At 43.8% G+C, this 14,404-nt stretch overlaps 1 protein-coding gene across 2 annotated transcripts in view; it reads left to right on the top strand.

Moving 5' to 3' along the window:
* Positions 1-2,823: 2,823 nt before the first annotated feature.
* The window catches only part of LOC147429418 (uncharacterized), a 38,511-nt gene continuing 26,930 nt past the window's right edge, over positions 2,824-14,404 (top strand). Inside the window, exons 1-5 of one of the 2 annotated variants that reach the window (XM_086495645.1) lie at positions 2,824-2,943; positions 3,020-3,108; positions 3,253-3,468; positions 4,775-4,880; positions 4,985-5,033. In XM_086495645.1, coding sequence (XP_086351771.1) covers positions 2,922-2,943; positions 3,020-3,108; positions 3,253-3,468; positions 4,775-4,880; positions 4,985-5,033 — 482 coding nt within the window. In that variant the 5' untranslated portion in view covers positions 2,824-2,921. Of the gene's footprint in view, positions 2,944-3,019; positions 3,151-3,252; positions 3,469-4,774; positions 4,881-4,984; positions 5,034-14,404 lie in introns of both variants that reach the window. The other variant, XM_086495646.1, reaches the window with a different exon arrangement.

Raw genomic sequence — 14,404 nt, 5'->3', positions numbered from 1 at the left:
CATTGAAGTAAACGCTTTCTGCCAAAGTCAGCATAATGGTAGAAAGTGCCAATTCATCCATTTCGCTCCATTGATCTTCGTCCATATCTTCTGGTTTTATCCCTTTGAGCTTTATAGGTTTTATCTGCTTCTTTTGTACCAACACGTGCCAAATCTGCTTCTTCCACAATGGGAAATTGGTTCCATCCAGCTTCTTGATATTGTAAAGAGCAGTGTCCTGTGATCCAGCCATAGCTACGCTTCACAGTAGTTTACTTTCCTGGGAAAAATTCGGCAGAGTTTCCCCTGTAAACTGACCTCTGAACCAATATCAACCTGTCAAATGAACCAAGAAAGCTTCAGATTCTGCATAAATTTCGGCAGAGTCTCCTTTGTAAAATGGCTCTAGTGTACTCAAAAACAGACCAAAAAACAGCTCAAAAACACTGTCTCTCTGACACTGTAAGCTGTGGGTAAACCTGTCCTGCACCTGTACTGTCTCTCACTGTCCTGTAAGCATAGACTGCGACAATGCCTCAATGGCAGTAAAGCAAAGATGCAATCCCAACTGTCTAACTCACAATCAATACATCCTAGCTGCCTATCTAAGGGTGCTCGAGGGATCGCTCCAAGACCTGTATCACCGAAAGGATCTCAACATTCGAGAATCCCCCAGCTCAATAAAACCTCACTCGACCCTCAACAAAGGCTGTAGTAAATATGACAGTACATAGACTTCCCACAAAGTCATACATCCACAAATTTCCCACTGTATGCTGTAGCCGCTGCGGCGGTTGTTTGCTGCGTGACTCACAGCCAACAAACCCTCAACAGACATACATCATCTCTGACAATACATCCCATGTGGAAGTACCTGCAATGTCAGGATGAAATCTAGAATATCAAGCAGCAAACACAAGCTACCTGATGAACTAGTGGATGTCACCTACAGTCTGTGTGTTGATGCGCCCGTGTCGTATGTGACACGCCTCCAAGAACTGTGAGCCGTCCTTCGATGTGTAGACAGCCACAAATCAACACTCTGGGAGTGTCGATATCCTTAGCACCTGCAGTCGTAGGCCGAAAACCCCAAATTTGCAGAGTCGGATCTGCACCCGTCGAGACCACGTAGTCGAAAATGGCCTGCTCAGACCTTTGTCGAAGCCGAACGGTGGCCGAGATGACCTCAGAATGAAATTCTGACCTCAGAATGAAATTTTGGGGCCGTGTCTTCACGTGTCGAATTTCACTCTAATCTGAGTTGGTGACTCTAGCCTCCTGCAGTGCTGCCCCGAGCCTCGATCTGAGCTCTGACACCGGTTGAAGGAGTACGAGCGGAAGTGCGACGCGAGAGAGAGTGGGAGAAGAAGAGCACTACGATATGGTGAACTCGCTCTACTGTAATGTGTAGAGCATAGTGAGTTCTTATTCGGTTTTTACAAAAGAATATGTGTACATACCTGGCGGCCCGTCCACTTACCTAGGCGACCACATTGGGCTTTATACCCCAACACTGATCCCCCTCACTGCAAGAAATACATGTTGTTGAAACAAAAAAGAAAGATCTAAATTCTCCTTGCCATTGTCGTACATGTCTCATTGAAAGCTGTGAACATCTTGTTTCTCTCTTTCCTCAATTATCGTGCCCATAACCCATTTGCAAAATTCACATCAAGTAGATTGGTTCATTATTAAAATACTCATATCAATCTCTAGTATTTCATTTTTAAAACAACTTTGTATCCTCCCATAATAAAAAAACATAAGAACAAATTTTCTCTCTTTCCTCAATTATTGTGCCCATAACGCATTTGCAAAATTCACATCAAGTAGATTGGCTTATTATAAAAATACTTATTGCAATCTCTATTATTTCATTTTTAAAACAACTTTGTATCCTCCCATAATAAAAAATAATAATAACAGTTTTAAAATCATCCCTAAAATCTCTAGTGATTAAAGCACTGAACTCTGCCTCCTCCCAAAAAAATGATAGCATTTTTCAATTGTATATATCCCTTTCATGCAGTGTCGCCATCGGCAAATTAGTCATGCTTCTGTTTCCTTCAGTGTGCAATGTTAAATGTCAATTGCATATGTCCTACTATATTCTATAGATGTTATATAGCGAGGCCCACCAAGCAAGACTAGTCATAGATTGATTGGTGTCAAAGGAATCCTTCCATAGTCGGCAACCAGTCTCAAGACTACTCTCACCTTTTTCTTTTGGAGCTCACAAGAACTACTGATGTTCATGGTCTTTATCTTACCAAAGATGTATTTTTTGGTCCCTTTCATCTCATAGAGAGAGCTTTATAACGGCAAGCTTGGAGTTCTGCGGCCTGCCACGCTCAACGAGTACTCCGGAGAGAGATTATAATCCATCAGAATCTCCCAAGATCCTTTTGCTTCTCCCCTTCTGTTTCAGTTTTCAAAAACGTATGCTTGGTGTTCGAACATGGGTGATGGAAATGTATACTCTTCACAACCTGAACTGACCACTCAGCCTGTGCTTGCACGATGCCAACTTCTACATCTGTTTGAATTAAAAAAAGAATAGTTGGCTTGGCTGGAAAGGGCTTCTTCTCTCTCACACTTCCTGCACGTAGTATGCTTTTGCAGGAGGAGACGCGGGCAAGGATGAGGAAGATGGAGGTGCTGACGATGGTGAGGATGTAGCTGCGCCCCTTCGCTGAGCCTTTGCTGCTCCTCGCCTCATGCGCCTTCGCCTTTGATACAAAGCATCTTCACAAGATTCCTCATATTCAGCCATTTTCTGAAATGTGTCCGACATACTCCGGAGAGAGATTTATCATCCTAGTTTTTTTTTTCTTTTCCGGCTTCTTTCCCTACTTTGCAATTTTTCTTTTCTTAAAAAAAAACAAAACGCTATACCATACCGCATCAGGAAAATTTCTATTGCTGTTCTCGTAGGCAGAAACATGGAAGCAGCAGACGCTGCAGGTGTTTGATTATGCGCAAGTTTGTTTCCTGCTCCAGGGGATTGGAATAACATCTACTACAATTTTACTTCCTGTAGAAAATCGTGCTGCCCAAAGTGACGAGGCTGAGGTGCTCAAATCCATCTACGGAGAAGACTGCGAGTTCCAAGACGATAACTCTTACGAGGTTTGCGAGTTGTTATGTGTGTGGGGAAGCTTGCACTACATGGTAATTCTTTCTTGTCGGCAATTGCATGAGCATTTCAGTATTGTACAAGCAGACACAGTTACGAGGGTTCCAATTCATTCCTAGAAGTGCTCTGGTTTGCAGATTCTTGTACGCCCATCAGAGGATGGTGGGATTCTGCCACTTCGTTTATGCATTTACTTTCCAGAATCTTACCCTGCTACTTCAGAGCCTGTAGTGGAGATGGAGGCCCCTTGGCTTCAGTCTGAGATGCGACAAAAGCTCAGTAGAGAGCTACATATAATCCACCAAGAAAATACAGGAAGCGTTATCGTGTTTACTTGGGTTGAATGGATAAAGGTATTATCTTTACCGCCTGTTTTTGGGTTGATAGCACCTGACTTCAGACTGATATTTGTCAATGGTTATTGGTGATACCTATGGGGTTTTGTAATTCCTTTGGACTCTTTGTAATTCTGCAAGTGATACTAAGGGTTCAAGCCCCACTTTATATATATATATATATATATATATATATATTGATGAGCCATGCTTTTAAGGAATACCTTCGGAATTTATTTAAAGTATACATGGATGATTTATGTGTACATTCATCAATCCAAGCCGAGGTCTTTGAAAGATGTAGACTTTATAGGATTTGCTTAAATCCTGAAAAGTGCACATTTATGGGCAGATAGGGAAATGTTTTTGGACATATAATGTTTAAAAATGGCATAGCTATTGATATGGATAAAATCATGTTATTGTCGAATTGCCTAGACCGACAACAATCAAAGGGGTTCAAGATTTCATGGGACAGTGTGGATATTACAGACAATTCATTTACATGTACGCTATAATTGCAAAACCCATGTACAGCTTGATTACACTATTTGAATAAATTGATGAGTGTGAAGTATCCTTCATGAAGCTTAAGCAAGCTGTCACTTTATCTCCAATATTGAAAGCACCATGTATATATATATATATATATATATAGAGAGAGAGAGAGAGAGAGAGAGAGAGAGAGAAGAAGAAGAAGAAGAGAGTTTTAACGTCGTAGGAGACTATCTTAAGAGACCTTAAAGATCTAGCCGACGAGGAGTTGAACTCAAGACTTGTTATTCAAGAGGGAAATGGCATAACCAATTTACCACACTTGTGAGAGAGAGAGAGAGAGAGAGAGAGAGAGAGAGAGAGAGAGAGAGAGAGATGGGTTGGGCATATCGAAGACAAACACCTCAATATGAAAAATAACCCAATATATAAAAGGTTGAGGAAACACTAAAAGTGGTCAAAGTGGACAATGTAGAGAAGAGAGAGGCCAATAAGGGGGTTGACTCAGCGAGTCACAAAGGTATGGACAGAGGGCAAAGAATAAGAAATGGTGGCAGGTGATCATAAATCTGGAAGGAGCAATCGCTTAGATGCTTATGAAATTGATTATTTATATGGGTTTTTGTAGTTATTGTTGTCGTTAGTGGTTTTGTGGCCTAACCCTTCTACGTTGGTTTCATTTTCTCAGCCTTGGTAGTTTTTTTATATCTGAGAAAACCCATTTTTGTGGAAATTATGTTCAATACAATCATTTTTATAGCATGTTTGCCTGTTTCAAATAATTGACTGCTAATGGTTATAAACTTTTTTTTTTCTCTCTGTTAACTAGGAGCAAGTTTGGTTGTGGGAAGAGGCGAGAAGTTGGAGCTTGGGTCATAGCGATTGTCATATTAGTAAAATGGAACACGATTTTGAAGATTTGGCTGTCAATATTGGTATTGTGAAGCATGATGTCGCTAAGCAATTGCGTAATTCTTCTTGTTAAAGGTAAAATTTTTATTAATATTGTTGTTAAATTTTTTCTTCCGTGTATGTGTAGACCACATTGAAGGAAGTCATCTTGCTGGAAGGACAAAGGTTGCTCAATTGTAAGTTTCAAGAGTCGACCTTTGACATTTTAGAGAGAGAGAGAGAGAGAGAGAGAGAGAGAGAGAGAGAGAGAGAGAGTTGGCTATTCACTATGCCCAAAGTTACCGTCCCACCATTACTCCCCTCTCTTTTTTGTATAAGATTCTCTCTCATATGCTCAGTGCTAGACACTGGCCTCTCTTACAAAATTTGGTTTTTGTGCAGGACCCACAAATTTGCCGTGTGGTCAAAGTATACGTTTCATTTTACGATCGAAGGTAGCCAGAGCATTAGTAATGCCGAAAGGCATCACTTAAAACTTATATAATCTGAAAGAAAGCAGTTTTGTGAACATCTATGGGTGCTATTCGTATTTGATGATAGCCACTCTTCAAATCAATCCTGTTAAAACAATAAGATCTTGTAACCTGTCAAGAATATAATCATGTGACGTGGACAACTAACCCTATGTGTATGTGGACAAGCTATAACTCCTATTTCTAGGGTTTAGGTCAGCCTTGTGAGCCTATACTCAGGACCTCCACACTTAGATACTTTAGATTAGTTGTATACCCTCTGATTGCACATGAGCACAACCATTGTCTGCCACGTGTAGGCATTGGGGAGTGTTCCCATACAATTGCATTAGGACCAAGCCTAGGAAATTGTTTGCATACGAATCATCTTTTATACGTGAGTTTATTAACTAATTAATAAGTGATATTTTAAGAAATCATGGGTTTTATTGGCATTGCCCGACCCGACTCTACGGGTCATTTCTCAAGCATAAGTTAGTACCCTCAGTACAAGTTAAAGCATCCACTGGGTTTTCATCTGTGTGAACTTTGACTAAGTCAATGCGTTTGCTAGCCAAAATATCCCATACCACATGATACTTGACACCTATGTGTTTCGACTTGGAGTGAAACATGGGGTTCTTTGCTAATGCAATCGCACTGTGACTGTTACAATGTAGCACTGGAGTCTGGTGTATATCAAGGTCTCCCACTAGATGAGATAACCACACAGCTTCCTTATTGGAACTAGAAACTGCAACGTACATTGTCTCAGTGGTGGAAGATAAAGTGCAATTCTGGATACATGATTCGCTCCAGCGAACAAAAAAACGCAACTAGATGTGGATTGCCTAGAGGCTAGTGTCCTCCTGTAAGTGCTTTTGAGTTTTGAAATACTTCAAGCTTTGGTGAACGGTTCTTACAAGGAATTCATCGCCTAAGAGATAATGTTTCCACACCTTCAAAGCATGTACAACAGCTAACAACTCTTTCTCATAAATATTATACCTCTTATCTGTGTCATTTAGGTGTCAGCTTTCAAATGCTACCGCATGGCCTTCTTGATTGAGCACAACACCAATGCAATTGCCACAAGCAATTGCTTCGACTATGAACCAAGTCGGGGATGATGAGAACAGGGCCTGAAGTGAGTGCAATTTGTAGCTTTTTAAAAGCTGCCTTCTCTTTCTCCTTCCATTGAAAAGTGCTATTCTTCTTGGTTAGGTCATGAAGAGGAGAAGCAATATGGGAAAAATGTTTCATGAAGCGGCAATAGTAAGAGCATAACGCAAAAAAAGATCGTACTTGATGAACATCACAAAGATCTGGCCATTCTTGAATTATTTTGATCTTTTCTAGACCCATTTGAATACCTTCTGAAGAGATCACGTGTCAAGATAATTTATCTTCTGCATGAAAAACTTGCTTTTCTTACCATTAATGAGAAGCTGGTTCTCATAAAGAAGTTGTAAGACAGTTTCCAAATGTTGACGATGCTCCTCTTCATTCTTGCTAAACACAAGAATATCATCAAAGAAGGTGTCGACATATTGACGGTGACCCCTAAAGATGCGCTCCATCATGCGATTAAAAGTTGCCGGTGCATTAATTAATCCGAAAGGAATCATCTAGAATTCGTATAAGCCAAAAGAACTACGGAAAGTAGCCTTGTGGGTATCTTGTGGAATCACCCTGATCTGGTGATAGTCGCTCTTTAGATCAATCCTACTGAAAAGCTTGGCGCCACCAAGGCGATCCAAAATGTCATCGATTCGTGGAATGGGAAACCTGTTCTTCACGGTTATTTTGTTGAGTGCATGATAGTCTTTTTGAACAAGAAGAACTGGAGAACAAAAGGGCGAGCTACTAGGCTTAATTAACCCACGACTAAGTAGGTCTTCCACTTGCTTCCCGATTTCCTCTTGTTGAGGAGGGCTCACTCGATAAGGCGCAATGTTGGGAGGAGAGCTACCAGGGATGATATCTATTTGATGATCTTGAAGCCTTTCTGGAGGTAGTTGATAAGGAAGATCTTCTAAAAAACAATCTTTATACTTTTCCAAGACTTCGAGTTGTTCTTGATTTTCAACATGTGTCACAAGACGGGCACCGTGTCACAAATGAGTGACGTGGCAGCCATTTGGGTAGGAGAAACCACACACACCCCAGGTGATGTGTCAAGCATGGCCCTGGACATGGGGAGCACTAGAGCAAAGCACACCCTCCCCCCCCCCCGGTTGGCTGGCCTCGGAATTTACGTTGAAATGTTGACGTGGCAGGTCCGCAAAACCCGACGGAAATTACGGAGTGTTGACGTGGCACTGGCTGTATGGAAGTCCGCCTTTTACGGCAGTTGTACGGACGCTTTTGCCTATGCAAATCAGGGCTGAAAATCTACGCAAATTATTGGGTAGCTTTTGGGGACAAGTTGCTTTAATTTTGAATACTTTTGGATTTAAAGCTTTTGGGGCTCTGCTTGTAGCATCCCTTGTAAACCTTTATAAGTGAGGTTTGGGCTCTCACTTTTCAGAGCATTTGGACGCAGAGTCTGAGAGTGAGACTCTCCCACTCCCTTGTACTTTGAGTTGCAGATTAATTCAAAAAGAATACCGAAAGGGGTGCCAGTCTTTGGGGCCAATATATCTTGGCACGGAACTCCGTCGGGCCGTGTCGAATCAATTGTGAACTGTGAATTGTGAGCTGTTTTGAAGTGAATTCCTGTCGTGTCGCGGTAGAATCTTGACTTGGAGTGTCTAAGTTTGTTACAGTGGTATCAGAGCACGGTCGATTTCTCTTCTATCGGGAAATGCGATCCTTTTTCTAGCGACACTTATGGATTCAGACAGAGCTCAATCGACTTTCTCTGCATCCGGAGATGCGGGAAGAGATCACGAAGAAGATTCTCTTGAGGAGTATGGCCCACCTCGGCCTACTCAGGCGGAGATTGAAGAGATGGAGCGTCGACGATTGATTAACGATGCAACAAAGATGATGAAAAATTTTGCGAAGTACTCAAAATTTGCAAAATTTATGACCCAGACCAGGATCTGCAAGTTGGCTCCATTCTTCAGGGCTTTGACATGTCAGCAGTTTATGACCATGCATCTTATCATGGCTATTATTTACATAAAGCAAACAACATTGATACAATCCTTAATTGCTCTGGAGGCTTGAGTATGGCTTACCATGGGTATGGTGTCCCCACTTACGCCTGCTTTGATCTCGTACTTTTTGCCTTTATGGGTGAACTCGACGGTCTTCTTTTGAGAGTAGATAGCTGAATCCACTCTATGGTTCCAAGGTATGCCAAGTATGACATCTGCGTTGTCAAGATCTGCAATGCACAAGGTGTCTTAATCTTTGAAACCTTGAAACTCAAATTTAAGCTTGCCAATGTAGGGCACAATTGTCTTCAATGTGTCTTTGTCATTGGCATATAGGGCTTGGTGAATCTCTAAGGGTGGCTCCATGTCGTCATTCTTCAAGCCAAGTTCTTTGGCTAAATTCTAAGAGATGAAATTTTTGTTTGCCGTTGGATCAATTAGAAACAAATGACAGTTATAGGCTAGGAGACTTGGATGGAAGTTGCATCACATCCCAATAAATGGATGGTGGCTTAAACTCTACAATTGCAGATTAGAGCCACAGATGGAGCCGTCTGCTGACATTTGTCTATGCTTGGCTGAAGACTCGGACACAGGCTAGAGACATAAATGTCTCCAGCCATCTGGGGAGGGCTATATGATGCACGCTTTTCACGACCCCCCCAAAAAGCCATCGTTTGTATCATGAGAGGAAAAATGATTTTTTTATTTCTTTCATATTGCATCTCAAAGAAATGTTGCACTATGCGGGATGCCAACTAAAGCGGAAAATTGTAACTAGTCGAGAGTGTCACAAGACGGGCACCACGTGCCAATAGAAAAGAACAGATTGAACAGACTTTTAGCACTTAGCACTTCAATAACAACTGAACTGAGAGAGAGAGATGACATGCGACACGGAGTGGCGGAATTCCACCCCAGAGAGTATTGGCCCCAAACCTTGGTGCCCCTTTCGGTATTTCTTTATATTGCATCTATCACAAAGTGATGACGTGTCTGCCCGAGAGTTGAAAACCCTAATTCTGGAAACCCTAACCCTAAAGCCTGCAAACCCTAAAATCTGCCAAAAACCCTAACCCTAATCCTAACCCTAACCCTAACCCTAACCCTAACCCTAACCCTAAAATTTGCAAACCCTAAAGCTTGCCAAAAACCCTAACCCTAACCCTAGGGCAGCAGGGTCTGAATCCCGAAAATTGCGGAAAAAAGCAATGATGACGTGGCACCATACGGTAGTCCCGGAAATCACGGAAGCTGAAGCTTTTGCTTTTGCGGCAGTTTTGGGGCTGTTTTTACGTTGATGAGAGAGAATCCTTGGCTTTAATTTTGTAAGCTTGAGAGAGAGAGAGAAGAGCCTTTGCTTTATTTTTGTTAAGGCTTTTGATTTGAAGCTTTTGGGGCTCTACTTTTGGCATCCCTTGTAAATATGTGGTTTGGGCTTCCACTCTGTAGAGCATCTGGATGTAGAGTCTGAGAGCGAGACCCGAACTCTTGTACTTTGAACACTGATTAATACATAAAGAAATATCGAAAGGGGTGCCAGTCTTTGGGGCCAATATCTCTAGGCACGGAACTCCGTCGGGCCAGTGCAAATCTTTTGTGAACTGTTTTGAAGTGGTTATTTGGTGCTGTCGTGATTGATTCTTGACTTGGAGTGTCCAAGTTTGTTACAGTGGTATTAGAGTACGGCCGATTTCTCTTCTATGGGAAATTCGATCCCAATTTTTTTTCCGTGGCACCCATGGCTTCATGCAAGGATTAGTCGACTGCCTCTGCATCCAGAGATGCGGGCAGGGATCACAACGAAGATTCCGGCAGAGAGTATGGCCTGCCTCGGCCTACTCAGACGGAGCAACAAGAGATGAAGCGTCGTCAATTGATCGGCGATGCAACAAAGATGATGCTCAGTTTTGCGAAGGACCCAAAACTGGCAAAATATATAAGCGAGACTTCTTTTCAGGAAGTGCACGAGCAGTGGCAGAAAACCACACCACCACCCCCGAAACCCGCTCTCAAGAAACCTTTTGCTCACAAAGAATATTCAGAGAAAGAATTAGTAGAGGTGGTTGATGCACGGATTGCTCAGATTTTTGACGCGCAGAACAAAGCTAAAAAGCACGGCAAAGAGAAGAAGAAAGGCACTGATTTCCCGGGTTATTTGGGTTGTCAATCGACATTTGATAAGGCAAAGAAACAAAAGAAGCGTGTTCGATTTGAAGGAGTACCCAGTTCTTCTTCTTCTTCTTCTTCTTCGGATAGTTCTTCTAGCTCTTCAGATTCGAGCGAAGAAGACAAGAAAGGCAAAAAGCGAAGCAAGAAACAACGCTTCAGAAAGGGCAAGAAAAAGGCAAAGAAGTCTAAATCTCGCCTAGTGAGTGACAGTTCTACAGAGGACTCGGCTATAGACAGTTCAAACTCTGATGACGGAAATTTTTATGCGAACAAGAAGAATTTTTATAAAGCCAACCAGTATGACTTTTTGGAAGATAAAAGCAAGAAAGCCCGAGAGTTTAAGAAAGGTGGACAGTTGATCAAATTTGACACTTTTTTAGGATATAAAGATGCTTCGAAGGCTTTGTCTTTTATACAACAGTTTGACATCGCTTTCGCGGGAGGACGCTATTCAGAGCACTCCAAGATTCGGAGAGCTGCCTCTTATTTTAAGGGGAATGCTCGAACTTGGTGGTCCACGCTTCTTTTAAACAAGAGTGCGCCAGTTAAATGGCTGAAATTTAAGAAGCTTTTTATTTCTTCTTGGTTAACGCAAGAGTATGAACTCGATATACGAGCTGCTTGGAACCATCTTCGGATGACCAAGAGAGATGCAGTGGACGCTTATTGCGAGAGATTCTGGAGCTCTTTTCTACCCGCCTCTTCATTCAAGAAGATCTCGTTCAGAGAACAGATTGAGCGGTTCACCTTGGGTCTACCTACAAAGATACGAGATCACTGCTTGGAACAGAAGTCAGCTTCTATTCAGGAGTTGATGAGTCATGCGAAGCGGGGCTTTGCCATTCACTCTGGCAGTGTGACCTATTCTACCGAGGAGGTCATGACACAACGAGCCGAACAGACTTCAGCGAATGAAAGTAGAAAGAGAAAGAGCAACCCAGAAAAGAAGGATGCACGACCCAAGCTTACTCCTGAGGAGAGAGCTCGCTTCATCAGGGAGGGGAAGTGCTTTGGATGCGGGGAACATAGACATATGTCCGCGAAGTGCCCTAACAAGGCACCGAATGAACAAGATGAAGAAAGGCAGAAAGTTCTAAAGCAGTTGAGAGATGTAGCAGATAAAAAGCAGAATTGGTACCACATGACGTGGGACCTGAACCGAATCAAATGAATGAAAGTACAAACTTTGCCGCTTTTGGGGCAAAGTGAAGGATCAGGAAGCTCTTTTGAAGGAGCCAAGACCAACTTCTTTTTACTTGGAATTGACGGCTCGATTTGGAACTACGTCCGACAGGTTGAGGCCACTGGCAGAGGTAGTTTGAGTGGCACCCGGACGGGATGTTGCCATTACACCGAGCATTGGAAAACTTCGTTTGCAATGATAGGGGTGTTCAGGGCACGCGAGTGACGTTCTACTCGGAATCCCTTGGTACCACAAGAACTACGCCGTGTTGGCTACCGGGCCGAGAAAGCGACTTTGACAAATGAAGGGCTCAGAGATTGTACTTGATGATTTCAGTTTCTTTGCTCATTCTTTTGGGAGAGAACTCAACGATGGATAAAGGTCGAATATGTTTCGACCTGAACAAAAGAACGCCAAGATTTTTCTCCACACTCATGCCGATTGCTTTTTAGAGGGTCTGAAGATCATACCATTGATCTGATACCTGGAAGCACACCACCAAACCGACGACCTTACCGTGTGAGCCGAGCACAGAATGAAGAGATTATGAACCAAGTGAAAGACCTCTTGGAAAAGGGTCTTGTCCAACCTAGTACTTCACCGTATTGCTCTCCAGTGTTGTTGGTTTTGAAGAAAGATGGATCTTGGAGAATGTGCATCAATTATAGAGCTCTCAACAAAATCACCATCACGAACACATTTCCGATTCCTAGGATCGATGATATACTCGATAGATTACAGGGATCCTCGTGCTTTAGCAGGATTGATTTGAAGAGTGGATATCATCAGATCAGAATCGTGCCGGGAGCGTCTATAAGACAGCTTTTCGGACGACTTTTGGGTTATTTGAGTTTTTGGTGATGCTTTTTGGCTTAACCAATGCTTCTGCGACATTTATCTGGAGGATGGACATGATTTTTCGAGAGTACAGGCTATTTGTTTGCACTTTCTTTGACGATATCATGTTTTCTCCAAGAATGAGGCAGAACACAGAGATCATTTGCTTCAGGTCTTTCAGGCATTACGAGATCACAAGTTAGTGAGTAATGCAAACCTACTAGAGATACACTTTTGGGGACACATTGTCTTAGCAACAGGAGTGCAAATGGATCCGGCCAAGATAGAGACTATCCGTGATTGGCCCGATTTGAAGAATGTCAATGAAGTTACAAGCTTCTTGGGACTGTGTTCGTACTCAGGCGGTTCATTCGAAAGTTTGCAAAGGTTGCTTCCCCTTTCTATATCTTGACACAGAAAGGAGTCCCTTTCTCGTGGGGACCCATAGAGGTGACTGCCTTTCAGACATTGAAAGAGAAATCGACTACGGGACTAGTTTTGACTTTGCCGGACTTGCAGAAGTCATTTGAAGTATATTGTGATGCTTGTGGTCGTAGTCTGGGTGCGGTCTTAATGCAAGAAGGCCGTGTCATTGCTTACGAGAGCCGATTGTTCTCAAGGCCAGAAATGACAACACAGATTTATGAGAAAGAGCTTTTGGCGGTTATTCATGCTCTTACTCAGTGGTAGCATTACCTACTCGGAGCGGATTTTACTATCTTTACAGACCATCAGAGTTTGCGCTACTTCTTGTCACAGAAGCAGCTTTCGGAAAAGCAGATGCGGTGGGCGAACATCTTGTCACAGTTTCACTTCCAGATTGTCCATGTGCAAGGACAGAAGAATGTGGGCACCAACACAGGTTCAAAACAGATACCATGCCTTTCAAACAAATTCCAACAGAGATGCCTAGATCTGCACATAGTAGATTACCTAGGCTTGCTGCTGCTGCTCCCTTTGCACGCCATCGCTCCCCCCCCCCCCCCTTCCCCCTAGCGCTGTCCGCTGCCTCCCCCCCCGTTGCCCTAACTGCCCCGCTGCCTGCCTGACAGCGCTGCTTGCCCCCGCGCTGCCTGCTCGCCTCTGCCGCCCCTTGCCTGCCCGCCCGCTGCCACTGCCGCCCCCGTCACCCCCTCCTGCTTCCGCCGGCGCTCCCACTTGTCCCAGCCCGCTGCCCCCCCTTCCTCCCCCCCGGCCCGTCTGCCCGCCCGCCCGCCCGCCCGCCTGGGTTTCACTCCGACAGCCGTGCAATTCGGCCCATTCAACTTTGTTTCAATTCGTGGGGTGCTTTCTGCGCCGGATTGCAACATCCTCCTGTCGACATCTTCTTACGACACAGCAGTAGACACAGATGGAGGCTCCAGCTTCGCCATAGAGGGAGTCGCCAGAAGCCCCCTCGCCCGACCCCGCTAAGCCCACCATTCGACTTGCTCTCTCGCCTACAGAGCAAGCGAGCCTTGCCGCAGAGGTAGAGCGATTGCAGGTGACTTCGGTCATCTGCAAGAGCCCGACCTAGCAGAGGAGAGCTACGAGACCTCCTCCAGGCCCGCCTTCTCGCAAGGGTGGGCAAGATCTTGGATGTCCAGATTCTCGGACGGGGTTACTATCATATCAAGTTTGAGACCTCCGAGATGGCGTCCAAGGTCATAGCTATGAGTCCACTGGCCATCCGAGCATCACGCGCCCACTTTTGACAATGGCGACATGGTTGACCCGGCTTCGGATGTTCTAGTAGAGGAGGCAGACATCCCCATCTCAGTCTGCTTTCCGGGTTTACGGAGGGAGTACTTACCACTTCT

Source organism: Adiantum capillus-veneris, chromosome 22 (assembly GCF_014529385.1).
Source record: "Adiantum capillus-veneris isolate H3 chromosome 22, ASM1452938v2, whole genome shotgun sequence".
Lineage (NCBI taxonomy): Eukaryota > Viridiplantae > Streptophyta > Polypodiopsida > Polypodiales > Pteridaceae > Adiantum > Adiantum capillus-veneris.
The sequence above is the reverse complement of the archived record's forward strand: the minus strand, read 5'-3'. Positions and strand labels throughout refer to the sequence as shown.